General features: G+C 34.9%; 1 protein-coding gene across 1 annotated transcript in view; it reads left to right on the plus strand.

Moving 5' to 3' along the window:
• Nucleotides 1-1,036: 1,036 nt before the first annotated feature.
• Nucleotides 1,037-17,435, plus strand: part of LOC149773276 (uncharacterized) — a 90,100-nt gene continuing 73,701 nt past the window's right edge. The window contains exons 1-2 of the mRNA XM_089946520.1: nt 1,037-1,070; nt 10,425-10,536. Of these exons, the coding sequence (XP_089802646.1) occupies nt 10,485-10,536 (52 nt within the window). The 5' untranslated portion in view covers nt 1,037-1,070; nt 10,425-10,484. The remainder of the gene's footprint in view (nt 1,071-10,424; nt 10,537-17,435) is intronic.

Here is a 17,435-nt window from a genome sequence, read left to right on the forward strand (position 1 = left end):
GAGAAGTTTGGTTTAATCAAGGGTTTGTGATGAAAAACTTTTTATAATATGTAAACAACGTTCTTAAGATATTCTTCAACAGGAACTTAACTGGAGAGATAAATTCAATGGATAGATTACAATTACATACTAAGATCAGAAACAGTATGAGTTTTCAAAACTTCATAGATTATCTGAACCCCTCGTACAGTGCTAGCTTGCTATGCATGTTCAGAAATGGAAGTTTTCCCATAATGACAAATATAGGTAGTTATAACGAAAATTTAAGAAAGGCCTATGTAACTTCGTACGTTCATTGTAATGCAAATAACATAAAGTTTTATAGATTTATCCAGAAAACCAATAGTAATATTAATAGCCTACATACGTTTGCTGTTTATCAAGTAAAATCATTAAAAGTGAGAGAATCAGTTTTATTCCTAGAATTTTATTGTTTTGTGTTTGCACCATATTTTAATACACGCATGTAATCTGAGCTGATGGCCTATGTTATAAATAAAGATTATTATTATCATTTATATTATTATTATTATTATTATTATTATTATTATTGTTGTTGTTGTTGTTGTTGTTGTTGTTGTTGTCCATAAACCTGCTACACAATTATTTTGATCTTTCATTTAAAACCTCAACCGATATTTAATTGCTTTACCAAGAACTGTAGATGGGGTTGATTTTTGTCATGTTGCCAAAGCGTACTTTTGTTTACAGTCTATAGTTAGATCAAAACACGTTAGTTATCTATCTGATAGACATAATAACCCGTTCGTTTGTTAGTATTATTGTTTAACAACATTTCATTATTATATGGCTTGTATTAAGTTCCATCTGATGAGTTGATATTTTTTCGTTCTGGATGGCATCTTCTTGGAATTAATTGATGCGCCGATTAGTATTTGTAAAGTATTCATACTTAAAAGGAAACCTCTTTTTAAAAGTGACGAACTCTAATTACGATGCAGTGAAGAGATATTTCTTGTTTTTGATCCTTGTCGTGCACCATACTGTTGTGCCTCGCTAACTTCCTGGTTAAGTAGGGAGGCGTTTGGACTAGTAATCTAAAATTAAAGGTATGTGTTTAATTTTATTTATACATGTCATGCCAGTATCAATAGACGACAGACAACATGCTGTATGAATAATTGTATTTCTTCAATCAAATTGTATCAGAATTATTACCCGCGCTCTACAATAGAATGTCTATGTGATAATTTCTCTGTCATGAGTTTGTAAATCAAAGCAGGCATCATAATACTGATACAAGTTTAAGATATACATGTCGTCGCGCATTCTCATTATAATGTCACAGAGAACGCCAGAATAAAAAAAAAAAAAAAACTGATTCATATTTATTTGAACAGACTTGATCTTTCCAATCATGTTACCCAGGCATACATTACATTCATATTAAAGACGACTACTACACTAGATCACACTAAAGAATGCATTCCTCCCTCACGGCGTGTCATGCTTAGTGGTGTTTTTCATCCGTATAGGCTAGCAGCCCCTCCTTGCCCTAAAAACTGAATATAGAAAAATTCTCTCCTTACAAAAGACCTGGGAAACAGCCATTTCGTACAGAAAGAAATAGCTGTTTGTTAGCTTGTTCGTGTCGTGTTGATGTGTACCCCGAACTTTCTACTTCTATGCAGATTTTCTTTTGTGTATATTCTAACATGATACAAACATTGTTACCTAAATAAATAATTCCTTGTGTTTATTCCTTTATGTGTATAAAACATCGATGAGGCTTAGATGCTAATGTTCCTTGTGTTTATTCCTTTATGTGTATAAAAACAACGATGAGGCTTAGATGCTAATGTTCCTTGTGTTTATTCCTTTATGTGTATAAAACATCGATGAGGCTTAGATGCTAATGTGACACTTACCGCTTTAATTCACTTTTCTTCTTCATGTATTTAAGTTTCAGCAGTCCTTTTTTTGGTCGATTGATTGTGGTACATTGTTTATTTATTTATTTATTGTTGAGGTCTTAATCAGAATGTTCATTGCCATGGAATTGTAGAACTTTTAATGATTTTGGTTTTAGTTGTTTTTACATATACTGTCAGTGGTGACACTGGGGGAGGGGGGACAACGAAAGTACTGTCTGTACAATTTTTGAATTTTTGTGCAGGAAGGGGGTCTATTGGGGTGACACCTTAATTTACTGCACTTGACTGTATATGAAATATTTGGATTTTTGTGCAAGAAGGGGGTCCATGAGGGTGACACCATGATTACCGCACATGACTATAAAATTTTTGAATCTTTTGTGCAGGAAGGGGTCCATGGGGGAGACACCATTAGTTACCGCACAGGGTGACGACACCAACCCTAGTGACACCACTGTGTACTGTTAATTAAGTATGACTGTATAGGGACGAATGAAAATATAACATTTAACAGTGAGAATCGTAGCATGGAAAATGGCACATAGTGGTGTACTAAGGGGGGGGGGATAGTTTGCGAAGGGGGCGTCCACCTCGGGTGACAGCCATTGGGGGTGGGGACATCGGGAGAGTCGGAATACCAGAACGTTGCCATCTGTTAGAGGTTCTGATTCCTGGGTTCGGATATATCCGAAAAGTAAAACCGCTGTTATTGGTTTTCGTGACGAAATGTATTTTCTTTTCTATTTAGTACTTTAATTTTAAAATCAACGCGATCTGCGTCCCACCCTTAGTGCAGTCGTTAACTGTACTTTTGGAAAATATGCTTGAAAATATATTTTTCTCTGTTTAAATTTTTTATTATTTTTTGGGTGCCAAAGGAGGGATAGGCCCCGGGTGCCAAATACTTTAAGTAGACATTATACTACTGACCAATACCACCCTTACTAACCAACACCCACACCTACTCTAATATATATATATATATATATATATATATATATATATATATATATATATATATATATATATATATATATATATATCTGTAGTATGTGTATTATTTTCATTAATATTTTTGTGAGGATAATTCACTTAATAATATTTTAAATACAACTTTTCTTACTGATCTTAAGTTTGTATTTCAAAGAGGAGATAGTACTGAATCAAGTGCGTTGATTCATTTATAAAGTTCCAAATTTGAGTTGCACTCTAATTCAGGAAAACATCATGTGATTTGAATGTATGTTTTTTTATTTTATTTTTTTTAAAACCAAGCTGACATATTTCCTGATTGGCTGGTGTAAAATACCTAGCTTTGTTTAGCATTTCAAGTCATTCTGGAATCTGTCAATTATATTACGACTTAGTTATCTATATATGACATTATTACATGGAATTAGGTACTCCTAGTTTGTGGGGTTTGATAGGGTTGGGGTGGGGTGCTCCTAATATATTATTTAAATTACTATGGAAGTCCCACCCAGGCTCGATGTTGTAGGAAGTGAAATTAGTGATAGAGAGGTAAAGCTCCGAGCAGCCCCCAGTCAGCAATGCCGACAGTTCAATTATTGAGAACACAAAGGTGAAATTCAAAATAATAACAATTTAATACATTCAAATGATAAAATTTCCCAATCACTCTTCTTCCTCTTGAGCAAGTAATAGCCTATTGCATCCTGTGATTTATAGTGTAAGATTGCTTTTCGACCTGTCCTTGCTTATTACTCATCTGTATCTCTCCTATCCCGCCAATTCCTTCTCACCTTCCGACTTCCATCCTAACTCCTTCTCCTTGACTGCTCTTCTCCAATTTATCCTCCTCGACTCCTTTCTTCCTCGTCCTTGACTCTGCTCTCCGACTGTCCTTCGATTCACAATTGAATTCTCCTACTAGTCTCTATTCCATCTATCTTCTAGAGACTCGGGACTAAACCACACCGGAAGTCTGTCCCCTAAACGCTTCCTTTGAAAACACAAGGACGTTAGCACATTTCCTTAGCCATCTCGTCTCACACTAAACGAACAATCAATCATCAGATAAAGGCTATTACATTTTTCAGTCACGAATTCATGCACATCAAAATACCTATACGCTCTTCTATGGTAAACATCGTCGTAATAAAAGCACGGTATCAACTGCTTAAACATACAGGCATCAATAATTGCGTCAAATCCGTATATATTCTTAATCTCAGTATACTGAACAATATCACAGTAATGAGACGCATCTCTGTACATTACACTCCCACAAGTGTACACAAATATTCAAATATCCATATTAAATAATTTTACACACTGCAACCATTTTCCAAAGTTACAATTCAATTCAGCAGTTGCAAAATCTAGAATATCACATGAATAAATGCACTAGTTTACTACGAATTACCCAAATAGCTAATTACAATATTAATTGTTACTACGAGCTAGCAATCTACATAATTCTTTATATAATCATAACTCATTTCTCAAATACGCATATAAATTAAACACTACAAAGGTAATTCTACGTACTAACGATTCTAGTAATGAAGTATACATACTACACATAATTACAATTACAATGCCGTAATATTCTGTAACAATCGAGCAAATAACTCACTGACCTGAAGTTTTCCCGCCAATCCACGAGTGGCTTCATGGAGTTATTGCTACAACTTCTCATCACGATGTTTCACAGGTACTGGGGGTTTCTAGTCTACCGTACTGAGTTAAATTCTGATTGAAATGGTGACCACACACTCTCTCAATTCTGATTGGATATCGATTCTGCCCTGTTCTATTCAATTTAGCAGACAATGCTCCGGCCGTCTGACAGCGTGGTGAGATTTACGATGCCAATAAGGGTCCTTTGTTCTTGAACAAAGCTTTCAACGTCCATATGTGATTTTTGACACGCAACAAGCCGGGCTCTCATAACAATTCCGAACACAACCACTATAGTCGCGGGGTCTAACATATATTCACGGCTTCTAACCAGTTCCTTTGTTCTTGACTTACGTAATCGCGGCCAGGCAACGTGACATAGTTGTCATGTATATCTATAACTTTTATAACATTTATCTATGACTGTTAATTGTAGTGGTTACCTATAGCTAAATTTTTGTATACAGTTATAGGTTCTGTTTTAATTTATTAAGAGTTTATATTGCATGCAATATATAAATAGGTATATATGTTGGTGTTTCTGAACAGAAATTCTAGTATTAATAACAAAACCTGTTTACAACTTGAGGTTGTTTCCCATTAGACAGATCTGTCAGGTGGGTTCTTTGAAGAATTAAATTATTTCCTATTGGATAGGTTAGACCAAGTAGGTTCTTTTACAATGTGGGATATTTACAACATTACAGTTAGCTAGTAGGACTGGTCAATTATTTCATTCTTATTTCTTTTATTCTTGTTGTAAGATCAATTCTGCAGACTCGTTTTCTTGGGCTTAGATATTATTAGAGATATATATTTGTTTGGATTATTCAATGGAATTACAAAATGCTCATTTTACTTAAATATTATTTTGGGACTATTGTGAATTATACAATGGAGTTCTGGACAATGATGTTGTTACACATCAGGATTGTAGGCAGACCAGTGCATTAATTTTGAGGATCTGTGGTAAATATGGAACATTTGATTCTTTAGTACGTGAAAAGAACTTTTTAAGAATTATTTTGGATTTAATTAATATTGCCATAAAAATCTCCTAAATGTTATCCAGTTATACTGATGGGATTCATTTATTTAATTATCAGTCTTTTAAATTACTGTGCTCTAGAACTGATTTAATGAAATTTGGTATTTAATAGCTGTTAGGGAATCACTGTGATTTTATTTAAAATACATTTTTTGGGATTATATCATAATGATTTGTTCATACTGTTGATACATTACAGAAAATAATTCTGAATATCACTGGGACTTATTTGGATTCCTCAATATGTTTGGAATCAACAGAATGTTTAAGACTTGATATTATTTTTAGGATTTCATTCAACATACTTCATTCTTCATTTTAGATAAATATAATATATTTTGAATTAAAAAAAAAAACTTGTTCGTGTTTTTGCTCTTTCTTATATATATATATAAATATATATATATATATATATATATATATATATATATATATATATATATATATATATATATATATATATATATATATATATATTATAATTTCCCCATATATTGCTACGATGGTCTAGAGAAATAGAGGTGCAGCCTTTCAACATTTTCATATTTAATTAATAATAATCAATTTTTAGAATGTTATAATAGGTTTAAGAAACAACAACAACAATAACAAAACATTAAATATATTACAGCATGTGTGACTTGCACCCAAGAAATTGACCGTATAGTGTTGACAGGCAATTGCAATTTGCATTATTGATTATATAAACACTGCATAAATGTATGGAGTCTTTTTTTGTAAGACTTGTCTTTCATGCAGTTATAGTTGTCCCTGTGTTACAATGATGCTAACCAATGTCCCAACTGGTTGTCATAATTTTCATCCTGAAAATCTTTTTTCCTGCTTTCTTGCAACAGATGATCATATGTATATGGTATTTTACCAAATTAGTAAAGGTGTATGTAACTGGTTCTGAATGAAAATGACCTCCAATTTGATGACACATTGACCATCTAACAAAAAAAGAAATCAACTATTCCTCCTGTAATAGTGACATTTACATTTAGATTTCACTAAAATATGTAATATATGTAATTGGTACTGAATACTACTACTACTACTGCTACTAATCATAATGTCTTTATTCCGAGATGTTCACTGAGTTAAATTATAATATTCCTTTAGACAGTCTTCTGTGTAAAAGTAAAAAAATTACTATTTTCTGATACAAAATATCATTATGCATTTTCACCCTCTCATGTACATTGAAGCATTTACTAATTAGGCAAGTTTATATCAGTTTTGTACTTTACTATAAAATATATACTCTATAAAAAGCATGAGTTTTATTATTTCAGTGACTTAAGATTTTATATATACATAACATCTATACATACATTATGACTTAAGATTTGTATATGCAGGACATATATACATACCAACTAACCATTCCATATATGCATGACATATACACAGGGACCATGGGTGGCTGAGTGGTCAAAGTCTCTTTCCTTTGCAGAGGACACGCTTTATGTACATCACATATATACAGTGGCCTTCGGTGGCTGAGTGGTCTATGTCTTTCTCCATTACAGAGGACTTGATTGATATACATGACATATATACAGGGGCCTTCGGTGGCTGAGTGATCTAAGTCACTCTCCTTTACAGAGGACATGCTATATAAGCATGACATATATACAGGGGCCTTGGGTGGATGAGTGGTCTAAATCTCCTTCTTTTACAGAGGACATGCTATATATCCATGACATATATACAGGGGCCTTGGGTGATGAGTGGTCCAAGTCTCTATCCTTTACAGATGACATTCCATATATGCATGACATATATACAGGGGCCTTGGGTGGCTGAGTGGATTAAGTCTCTCTCCTTTACAAAGGACATGCTATATATGCATGACATATATACAGGGGCCTTGGGTGGCTGAATGGTCTTAGTCTCTTTCCTTTACAGAAGACATGCTATATATCCATGACATATATATAGGGGCCTTGGGTGGCTGAGTGGATTAAGTCTCTCTCCTTTACAGAGGACATGCTATATATGTATGACATATATACATGGGGCCTTGGGTGGCTGAATGGTCTAAGTCACTCTCCTTTACAGAGGACATGCTATATAAGCATGACATATATACAGGGGTCTTGGGTGGCTGAGTGGATTAAGTCTCTCTCCTTTACAGAGGACATGCTATATATGCATGACATATATACAGGGGCCTTGGGTGGCTGAATGGTCTAAGTCTCTCTCCTTTACAGAGGATATGCAATATATCCATGACATACATACAGGGGCCTTGGGTGATGAGTGGTCTAAGTCTCTCTCCTTTACAGATGATATTCCATATATGCATGACATATATACAGGGGCCTTGGGTGGCTGAGTGGTCTAAGTCTCTCTCCTTTACAGACGATTGACATCTCACCCATGTCCATGTGAGTTTGAGTCTTGGGTTCAGCCACTGTGGGTATTTTGAGCAAGCTTGTAATTAAGTTCCAATGGATCCATCACTTCTTTTTGGGGTTTTACTGGCATTTTCCTCCACCAAATATACTGGCCTCCATGTCATGCATATCATGTCCTAAACACTAGCATTTTCCTCCACCAAATGTACTGGCCTCCATGTCATGCCTATCATGTCCTGAACAATGGCAGTTTCCTCCACCAAATATACTGGCCACTGCATCTTGCCTATCATGTCCTGAATAGTGGCATTTTCCTCCACCAAATATACTGGCCACTGCATCTTGCCTATCATGTCCTGAATAGTAGCATTTTCCTCCACCAAATATACTGGCCTCCATGTCATGCTTATCATGTCCTGAATACTGGCATTTTCCTCCACCAAATATACTGGCCTCCATGTCATGCCAATCATGTCCTGAATACTGGCATTTTCCTCCACCAAATATACTGGCCTCCATGTCATGCCTATCATGTCCTGAATACTGGCATTTTCCTCCACCAAATATACTGGCCTCCATGTCATGCATATCATATCCTAAACAATGGCATTTTCCTCCACCAAATATACTGTCCTCTGTATCATGCTTATCATGTCCTGGACAATGGCATTTTCCTCAACCAAATATACTGGCCTTCATGTCTTGCCTATCATGTCCTGAACAGTGGCAGTTTCCTCCATCAAATATACTGGCCTCCATGTTATGCCTATCATGTCCTGAACAGTGGCAGTTTCCTTCACCAAATATACTGTCCTCCATGTCATGCTTATCATGTCCTGGACAATGGCATTTTCCTCCACCAAATTTACTGGCCTCTGTCTCATGCTTATCATGTCCTGGACAATGGCATTTTCCTCCACCAAATATACTGGCCTTCATGTCATGCCTATCATGTCCTGAATTCTGGCATTTTCCTCCACCAAATATACTGGCCTCCATGTCATGCCAATCATGTCCTGAATACTGGCATTTTCCTCCACCAAATATGCTGGCCTCCATGTCATGCCTATCATGTCCTGAATACTGGCATTTTCCTCCACCAAATATACTGGCCTCCATGTCATGCATATCATATCCTAAACAATGGCATTTTCCTCCACCAAATATACTGTCCTCTGTATCATGCTTATCATGTCCTGGACAATGGCATTTTCCTCAACCAAATATACTGGCCTTCTTGTCTTGCCTATCATGTCCTGAACAGTGGCAGTTTCCTCCATCAAATATACTGGCCTCCATGTTATGCCTATCATGTCCTGAACAGTGGCAGTTTCCTCCACCAAATATACTGGCCTCCATGTCATGCTTATCATGTCCTGGACAATGGCATTTTCCTCCACCAAATTTACTGGCCTCTGTCTCATGCTTATCATGTCCTGGACAATGGCATTTTCCTCCAACAAATATACTGGCCTTCATGTCATGCCTATCATGTCCTGAATTCTGGCATTTTCCTCCACCAAATATACGGGCCTCTGTCTCATGCTTATCATGTCCTGGACAATGGCATTTTCCTCCACCAAATATACTGGCCTTCATTTCTTGCCTATCATGCCCTGAACAGTGGCAATTTCCTCCACCAAATATACTGGCCTCCATGTCATGCTTATCATGTCCTGGACAATGGCATTTTCCTCCACCAAATATACTGGCCTTCATGTCTTGCCTATCATGCCCTGAACAGTGGCAATTTCCTCCACCAAATATACTGGCCTCCATGTCATGCTTATCATGTCCTGGACAATGGCATTTTCCTCCACCAAATATACTGGCCACTGCATCATGCTTATCATGTCCTTTACAATGGCATTTTCCTCCACCAAATATACTGGCTTCATGTCATGCCTATCGTGTCCTGAATAGTGCCATTTTCCTCCAGCAAATATACTCGCCTCCATGTCATGCCTATGTGTCCTGAACAATGGCAGTTTCCTCCACCAAATATACTGGCCTCCATGTCATGCATATCATGTCCTGAACAATGGCATCAAACATAACAACAACATATGTACTGACTTCAAATGTAAGCATCATAGTAACCCTGATTACCTGTCCATGTGCCCTTGGACTGGGCAGATGATAGATGTCAGCCAGGTGAGTGATTTCAGCCTTAATTCAGCCTCTCCTTTAGAAGCTAGAGTGAACTGTGCAGTCGCTTCTACAAGAACAGCTGCTGATGTTTGGGAAATAGGAATAATCATGATTACATTTACCTCGGAGTGGGGAATTATCATTATTATATTTACTTAGGAGTTGAGAATTATAAACATTATATTCCCTTTGGAGTTCACATGAGTTGAATGCTAAACAGAAATTATTGAAAGATGTGATACTCAACAACAAGAAAATGCAAACATTCTGTCCACTGTACATGCAGATTAACTAATTCTTTGTTTCTTAATTCATTTCCAGAACTGAATCTAATAAGTCTATGATAGACATATGGGAATTACTTTTTGTTCCAAATAAAAAATGCCTTGGGTCATTTTCATCCTGACTGTACTTCACACTGGAATAATTTCAGGTAAGATACTGTTGCCAAAATATCAGTCTATGTACACATAACAGTTATTGGTTTGATTTTTCATTTTTTCCTTTTTTTAAATAAAATGAATAAATCATTAATTGCTCAGTTTAAAGAGCTAAGAAAATTGATAATTTACAAATATTAACTAATATTTAGAACATGTACTTTGACCAAACTTTGTGGATGGTCTTTCCTTTGCAAGATATAGCTCAAAATGTGTTAAGAATGCCATTAAAATGCACAAAGCTAAACAGGTTCATGACACAGTCCAAGAGTGTCATTAAAACCAACAAAGCAAAACAGGTCCAGGACACAGTCCAACAATGCCATTAAAACCAACAAAGCAAAACAGGTCCAGGACACAGTCCAACAATGCCATTAAAACCACCAAAGCAAAACAGGTCCAGGACACAGTCCAACAATGCCATTAAAACCAACAAAGCAAAACAGGTCCAGGACACAGTCCAACAATGCCATTAAAACCAACAAAGCAAAACAGGTCCAGGACACAGTTCAACAATGCCATTAAAATCACCAAAGCAAAACAGGTCCAGGACACAGTCCAACAAAGCCATTAAAACCAACAAAGCAAAACAGGTCCAGGACACAGTCCAATGCAAGTAATGATTTTATACAATCAGGGGTGGAATTATTTTCACCAAGCTTGTTTCTTTGCAATTGAGGGTAGGGTACTTTAAATGTTAGAGTTTGGGTTAGTTGTCTTGTTAGTAAGATATAAATAGGTTGTTTGCTTCAGTTTGAGTTCTAGACCCAGCTTTGATTATGACTTTAGAAGAGTCTAGACAAGAATTTGTTTATATTGTGTTGTAATTTTCCATTAAAAAGATTGAGATTTTCCAGAAGAGTGACATAGGTGTAGTGGGATGTATATAAGTCTGAGATTTCAAAAGATTATTAATTCTGCTTTTCTTTTCAGTCAGCAGAAGTATATGTGTGTGTGTGTGTGTGTGTGTGTGTGTGATTTGGATTTTTAACGTAGCTTTAACATTTAAAAAAAATCCAGAAGTATGTACTGTTGTGCTTAGATTTAACTTGAGAGGAATCATTGATTTAAATTATGATTATTATTTATTAGCATTACAAAGTACATATTGCCTGTTTGGATAAAAACACTATCTTGGGTTTATTGGGAATCCATTCAAAGACATTCTGGATCATATCATTGTGATACATCAAGACGATTGGTATATCTACACATGCAAGACCATTGGTACATCAGCACATTCAAGACTTGGAATTCAGTTGGAATATTATATACTTTTGGACATATGTTAGAACTTTTGGGATTTAATTCACAATACTGTAAGTTCCACTTAAAGTTTCATTTTATAATTAAGAGAATTAAACTATTTGTAGAATTTTATAAAGTTTGTTAGGTTTGCTTTTTCTGTTGCATTATAGTTTAAGGCCATAGAGTCATACTAATATACTGTAATTTGCAAAATATACGGAGCGAAAACTTCATGAACAAGCTTTGGATCATCAAACACATGAAACAATGGAATTGAACTTCCTTGTGTAGAATAAATCACATAGTTGAAGCAGTATGGTGCTGTTTACACACAGGACCCACATGCCTGACTCGTGTATGGCTCCTGACAAATAAACCATGACCCAAGTTCATATTGTGTGCCACTATCACCTGACAGTGAAACACAATCTTTTTAAATGTATCAACATCAAAACTACAGTAGCATTCATAATTGTAATGATTCAATGAAAATAATAATAATAATAATTATAATAATAATTATAAAAATTATAACCAACTTTGATCCAGTCATTACTGCATTTCACTTTACAGCAAAAAGTGCACATCATTAATTGAATTACCATAACAAAATTGTAAAGTAAAACGTGCAATGACAGTGAAGTCATTACAGCATTCTGATAACCTTACTTATATTAGGTTCCTTGTGTAAGGAAAATGGCATGAATAAAGGCAAAACTAAAGGGTCAATCATTATTATTTTACAAAAGAGACTGAAATCACTGAACAACAATTTAAATTTTAAGTTGAATGAATCTTGTATGCAAATGGTTACCAACAACAAAATCCTTGGGTGGTGGGTTGACAACAATTCACAATGGAATGAATATAATCGACTTATAAGGCATAAAGTTAGTTCATGACAATGAAATTTGCAAAACACTTCAGACAATGATATTTGCAAAACACTTCAGACAATGATATTTGCAAAACACTTCAGACAATGATATTTGCAAAACACTTCAGACAATGAAATTTGCAAAACACTTCAGACAATGATATTTGCAAAACACTTCAGACAATGAAATTTGCAAAACACTTCAGACAATGAAATTTGCAAAACACTTCAGACAATGATATTTGCAAAACACTTCAGACAATGATATTTGCAAAACACTTCAGACAATGAAATTTGCAAAACACTTCAGACAATGATATTTGCAAAACACTTCAGACAATGATATTTGCAAAACACTTCAGACAACGATATTTACAAAAACTTCAGACAATGATATTTGCAAAACACTTCAGACAATGATATTTGCAAAACACTTCAGACAATGATATTTGAAAAACACTTCAGACAATGATATTTGCAAAACACTTCAGACAATGATATTTGCAAAACACTTCAGACAATGATATTTGCAAAACACTTCAGACAATGATATTTGCAAAACACTTCAGACAACGATATTTACAAAAACTTCAGACAATGATATTTGCAAAACACTTCAGACAATGATATTTGCAAAACACTTCAGACAATGATATTTACAAACACTTCAAACAATGATATTTACAAACACTTCAGGCAATGATATTTGTAAAGCACTTCAGACAATGATATTTGCAAATGATTCCACATACTAAAGAGAGCTTGCAGACTCATTACAGAGGATGTTGAAAAACATCCAAAATGAAATGAATGATATGAAAATAATAATGAAAAGCAAATGAGTATTGTTTAGAAAGTTGAAAGTTCTGCATATAATGTCAAACAATATGGTACAATATCTCTCTGTCATGCTAGAAAATAAGACAATACTCCCAATTTAAGATTAATTTCAGCTAACCATTTTTCCATCCAAAAACTTAAGAACTCTTAAAAAAGGTTTTAATATTCTTTCCCACAGAACAGAATCTTAAACAATCTTACAGAAAGTGCAAACACAAAATAATTATTGTAATTACACTCTAATTAAATGGATACAAAATTGATCCTGTTTTTATTGATAAATATATTCCACTGTGTTGACTCACTACTTTTGTACTGTACATTATCAATGTATCAAACTAGATAAGTTTTGTTTATTTTGTCCATATCTAAATTTAGTTTTTAGTAATGACTTTTTTCCCAGTATAAACTTGTATAAATTTGCTTTTCTTGATACAATATATTTAAATTGCATTGTTTGTTAATTAGCCTTTTTACTTATTTTATTTAATTATATTCTATTGTGTTGTAACATTTTATGTGGGACTTAACCTTGTCCAAAATCAAGTTCATTTTCTACTTGACCTGAATTATTGATCTTTTTTTCTACAAACATCTAGTGCTAAAATATTCTGCATGTATATGGTTTTAATATTATGATAATTATTAATATAAATAAATTTATTTGGGTCTGGCTCATGGTTATGGGAATTCCTGTACAATTTACTTGGCGTAACTGACATATTCCAGGTTCTTCATAACAATTTTAGTAACATACCTTCTACTTATAACTAACATTTTATCCTGTCAACATCCAGAACCTTCCAGATTGAAAAGTTCCATTATGTGATAGCTGTTTTCAAAAATGATATTTGTGACATTTGTTCAAGTAGAAGACTATGTAATCTTTTTACTGGAAAGTTTATTCATTTGTACTTCAACAATAGAGCAGAAACAAGCTATCATTGTTGTGTACATTATTTGGTTTGGAATTATTCAAATTATTTTTTCTCTGGACCTGAAAAAGAGCTCTGATTACAATCTTTATTGGAAATATAAACATTAATTTACAATGTGTTCCAACAAAAGACTTTGACACATCAACACTTTATGAACCATCACAGGCACATCAACACTTTCAGCATTGGACTTAATTTGGATTTCCACTACAGCATATTAAGCGCTTTAATTATTATGACTTGTGTCTGTAATTCTAGGATTATTTGGGATTTAGTTCAGAATACTATAAGTTCTTTTTTTACATTATTACATTATATTGTAGGAAATAAATTATTTTCTATTACTTATTTGAATACCATAGAGTCATAACATAAAATTTGGTGCTTGTCCTTGGGATATGAATTTCTCTAAAATATTTCAGAAAACTTTGTTTTTGAAGTTTAGATTCACCTTGTTTTGGAATTTTCTAAATTCTAGATATTATTGCACATTTTAGAAATCTATATTGAGATCACCAAACTTTTATAATGTTCTTTACAGTGGAGAACTTTACAAATCCTACCTAGGAACAGCTAGACTCCTTAAAAAGGGTGAATTGCTCCAGAGTGCTAGAAACTACGATCTATCTGAGGCAAAGGTTTCTGTAATGAAGCAAGAAATAAACAAATATTTTTCTCCAGTATTGATTTGAAAGAATTAGGTTAGATAAAAGTGCTTTTGGTGTGATTACTAAGTCAGTATCAGAATCTAAAATAACAGTAAAAGAATTGAAATTAAATTAAAGAGGGAGTTAAGAAAGCTTGAGAACTTCAGAAAAAGAAAAAGAAACAAATGCAATTGGAGAAAAAATAGAGAGAGAGACAATTGCAGTTACATAAAGAAGACCATCATACAATTAGAGAAAGATGAGAGAGAGAGAGAGATAGAGAGAGAGAGAGAGAGAAATGCAATTGGAGAAAGTAAAGATACAAATGCTGTTACAGAGAGAAGAAAAAGAATTGCAATTGCAGAAAGAAGAAAGAGAGAAAAAGAAGATAGTCTAATGAAAATTAAAGAGGAGAGAGAAAATCAGAAGCAGAAAGAAAGAGAACTGGAAGAATGGGAATTTCAAATTAGATTAAAACAATTAGAGCTGGCAAGTAAAAACATATTCCACTAATTTATTAGCTTAGTACTCCCTTTTAAGAAAAAAAGTAGATAAATATTTTCCTGATTTTGAAAATGTCACAGTGACATGATAGCGGGCATGGCTAAACTGTTCAGCCAAATGAGATCAGGTAATTTATTGTAGCTGAAAACTTACATTACGTTACTGGATATACAGTAAACTGTTTCATATGTTCTGACTTAGTGATCTGTAATGAAATCATTGTTGTCATAATAATAATAAGCGATCTGTGCTTATCATGGAATTTGATGGAACTAAATTAGCTCAACAGCGACTGGGTAAAATCAAGAAGTATCTTTCAGTCCATGATTCTGTGAAGTGAGAGCTGCAACAATGCCAGGATAGTCATGTCGAATTTACAGAGGGCAAAGAACAGTTATTTAAATCAGCCACAAAAGCCACTAAAACAATTAGGTATGAAAGCCAACAAAGTTGTTTGTGATAATGCTGTTTGCCCTGTTGGTAATCTTGCTGGTAAAGCATTTTCTGTGGTCAAAAGAAGACTCATGATTAGTATGATGAAAACCCCAGCCTGTAAAACTGCCCAGCACTGAAGTGATGCCACCAAATGTCAGTAAAATAATAAATCAAGGTGCAAATGAGCAGTTGAAAGAAATATCTGGTGTGCCATCACGGACAAGATGAGCCGCAGCTGAGAAAACAAAATCATAACTGCAAACCTGATAGTGGTGGATGGTCTGGCCCATCATCATTGCCGATACTGATCGATGTTAGAACATCGTTTTAGATGGCAGCAAACATAATAAAAATATTAAAATGTGTATCTGATCCATTATTTGACATGGATGCACCAGTACCCAAAGATGAGTCTGTGCATGATTATCAGTATTATTCTTATGAAGCACGAGAACCAAACCAACTTGGGCAAATTGAACTATAAGTCTAAGATACGTCCAGATATGTCCTGCCTGCTGAGGCATTTATTGAAGTTCAGGGTAGATTTTTGAGAGATAACAACAATCTATATGCTGAAAACGACCAGTGTGGATTTGTTAATAATGGTGTTATGGCGTTATTTAAAAATGCCATGTATATGATTGATAGTAGACAAATTGAAGTATGCCACAATGACGTTGATGTTGCTACGATGATACTTGGTCTTGCAGGATATACCGATGCTTATTCAAGGTCTGCTGGTCCATCAATGCTGGTCCATTTCAGAGGTTATTACTGACAATCCTGACCATGCACAGTATGATATGAGATGACCAAGAAACTCTTCCAACACTGCTCATGCGGATATAGCCCCATGGTGGCAATCCACAATTTGATGCCAACAATGACATCGTTGCTCACACAAGAAGCTCGGTTGTTAGCATTCATGGATAACAGCAGCAGAGAGAACCAAAATCAGACAATGGCATGGCAACAAAAAAAATACATGGACAACTACAACAACACGATCAGAACTGAGATCAATAAGTACATTGCCAAAATTGGCAATGTAATAATTGGCAATCTCCACATGAGAGGACTGCTTCGGTGGCCTCGTGATTAGTGCATCCGCCTCAGATGTGGAAGGTTGTGGGTTCGATCCCTGGCCGAGTCATACCAATGGTACTAAAAGCTGCCTCGCTTGGCGCTCAGCATTAAGAGGTTAGTGTAAGGACTGGTTGGCCTGGTGTCAGGATAATGTGACTGGGTGGGACATCACGCTACATGTCTGCGGCATGATGCCCCAGTGCAAGACATCACTATAAACTGCTATGCTGCAGACATTGTAGCGATATGACTGAAAAATTGTTAAAGCAGCGTTAAAAATCAAAATCACATCGCAACACTTGTCTTCTACCAGCAGA

The sequence above is a fragment of the Sinohyriopsis cumingii genome, unplaced genomic scaffold (genome assembly GCF_028554795.1).
Source record: "Sinohyriopsis cumingii isolate HCF-2022 unplaced genomic scaffold, ASM2855479v2 utg000695l, whole genome shotgun sequence".
Lineage (NCBI taxonomy): Eukaryota > Metazoa > Mollusca > Bivalvia > Unionida > Unionidae > Sinohyriopsis > Sinohyriopsis cumingii.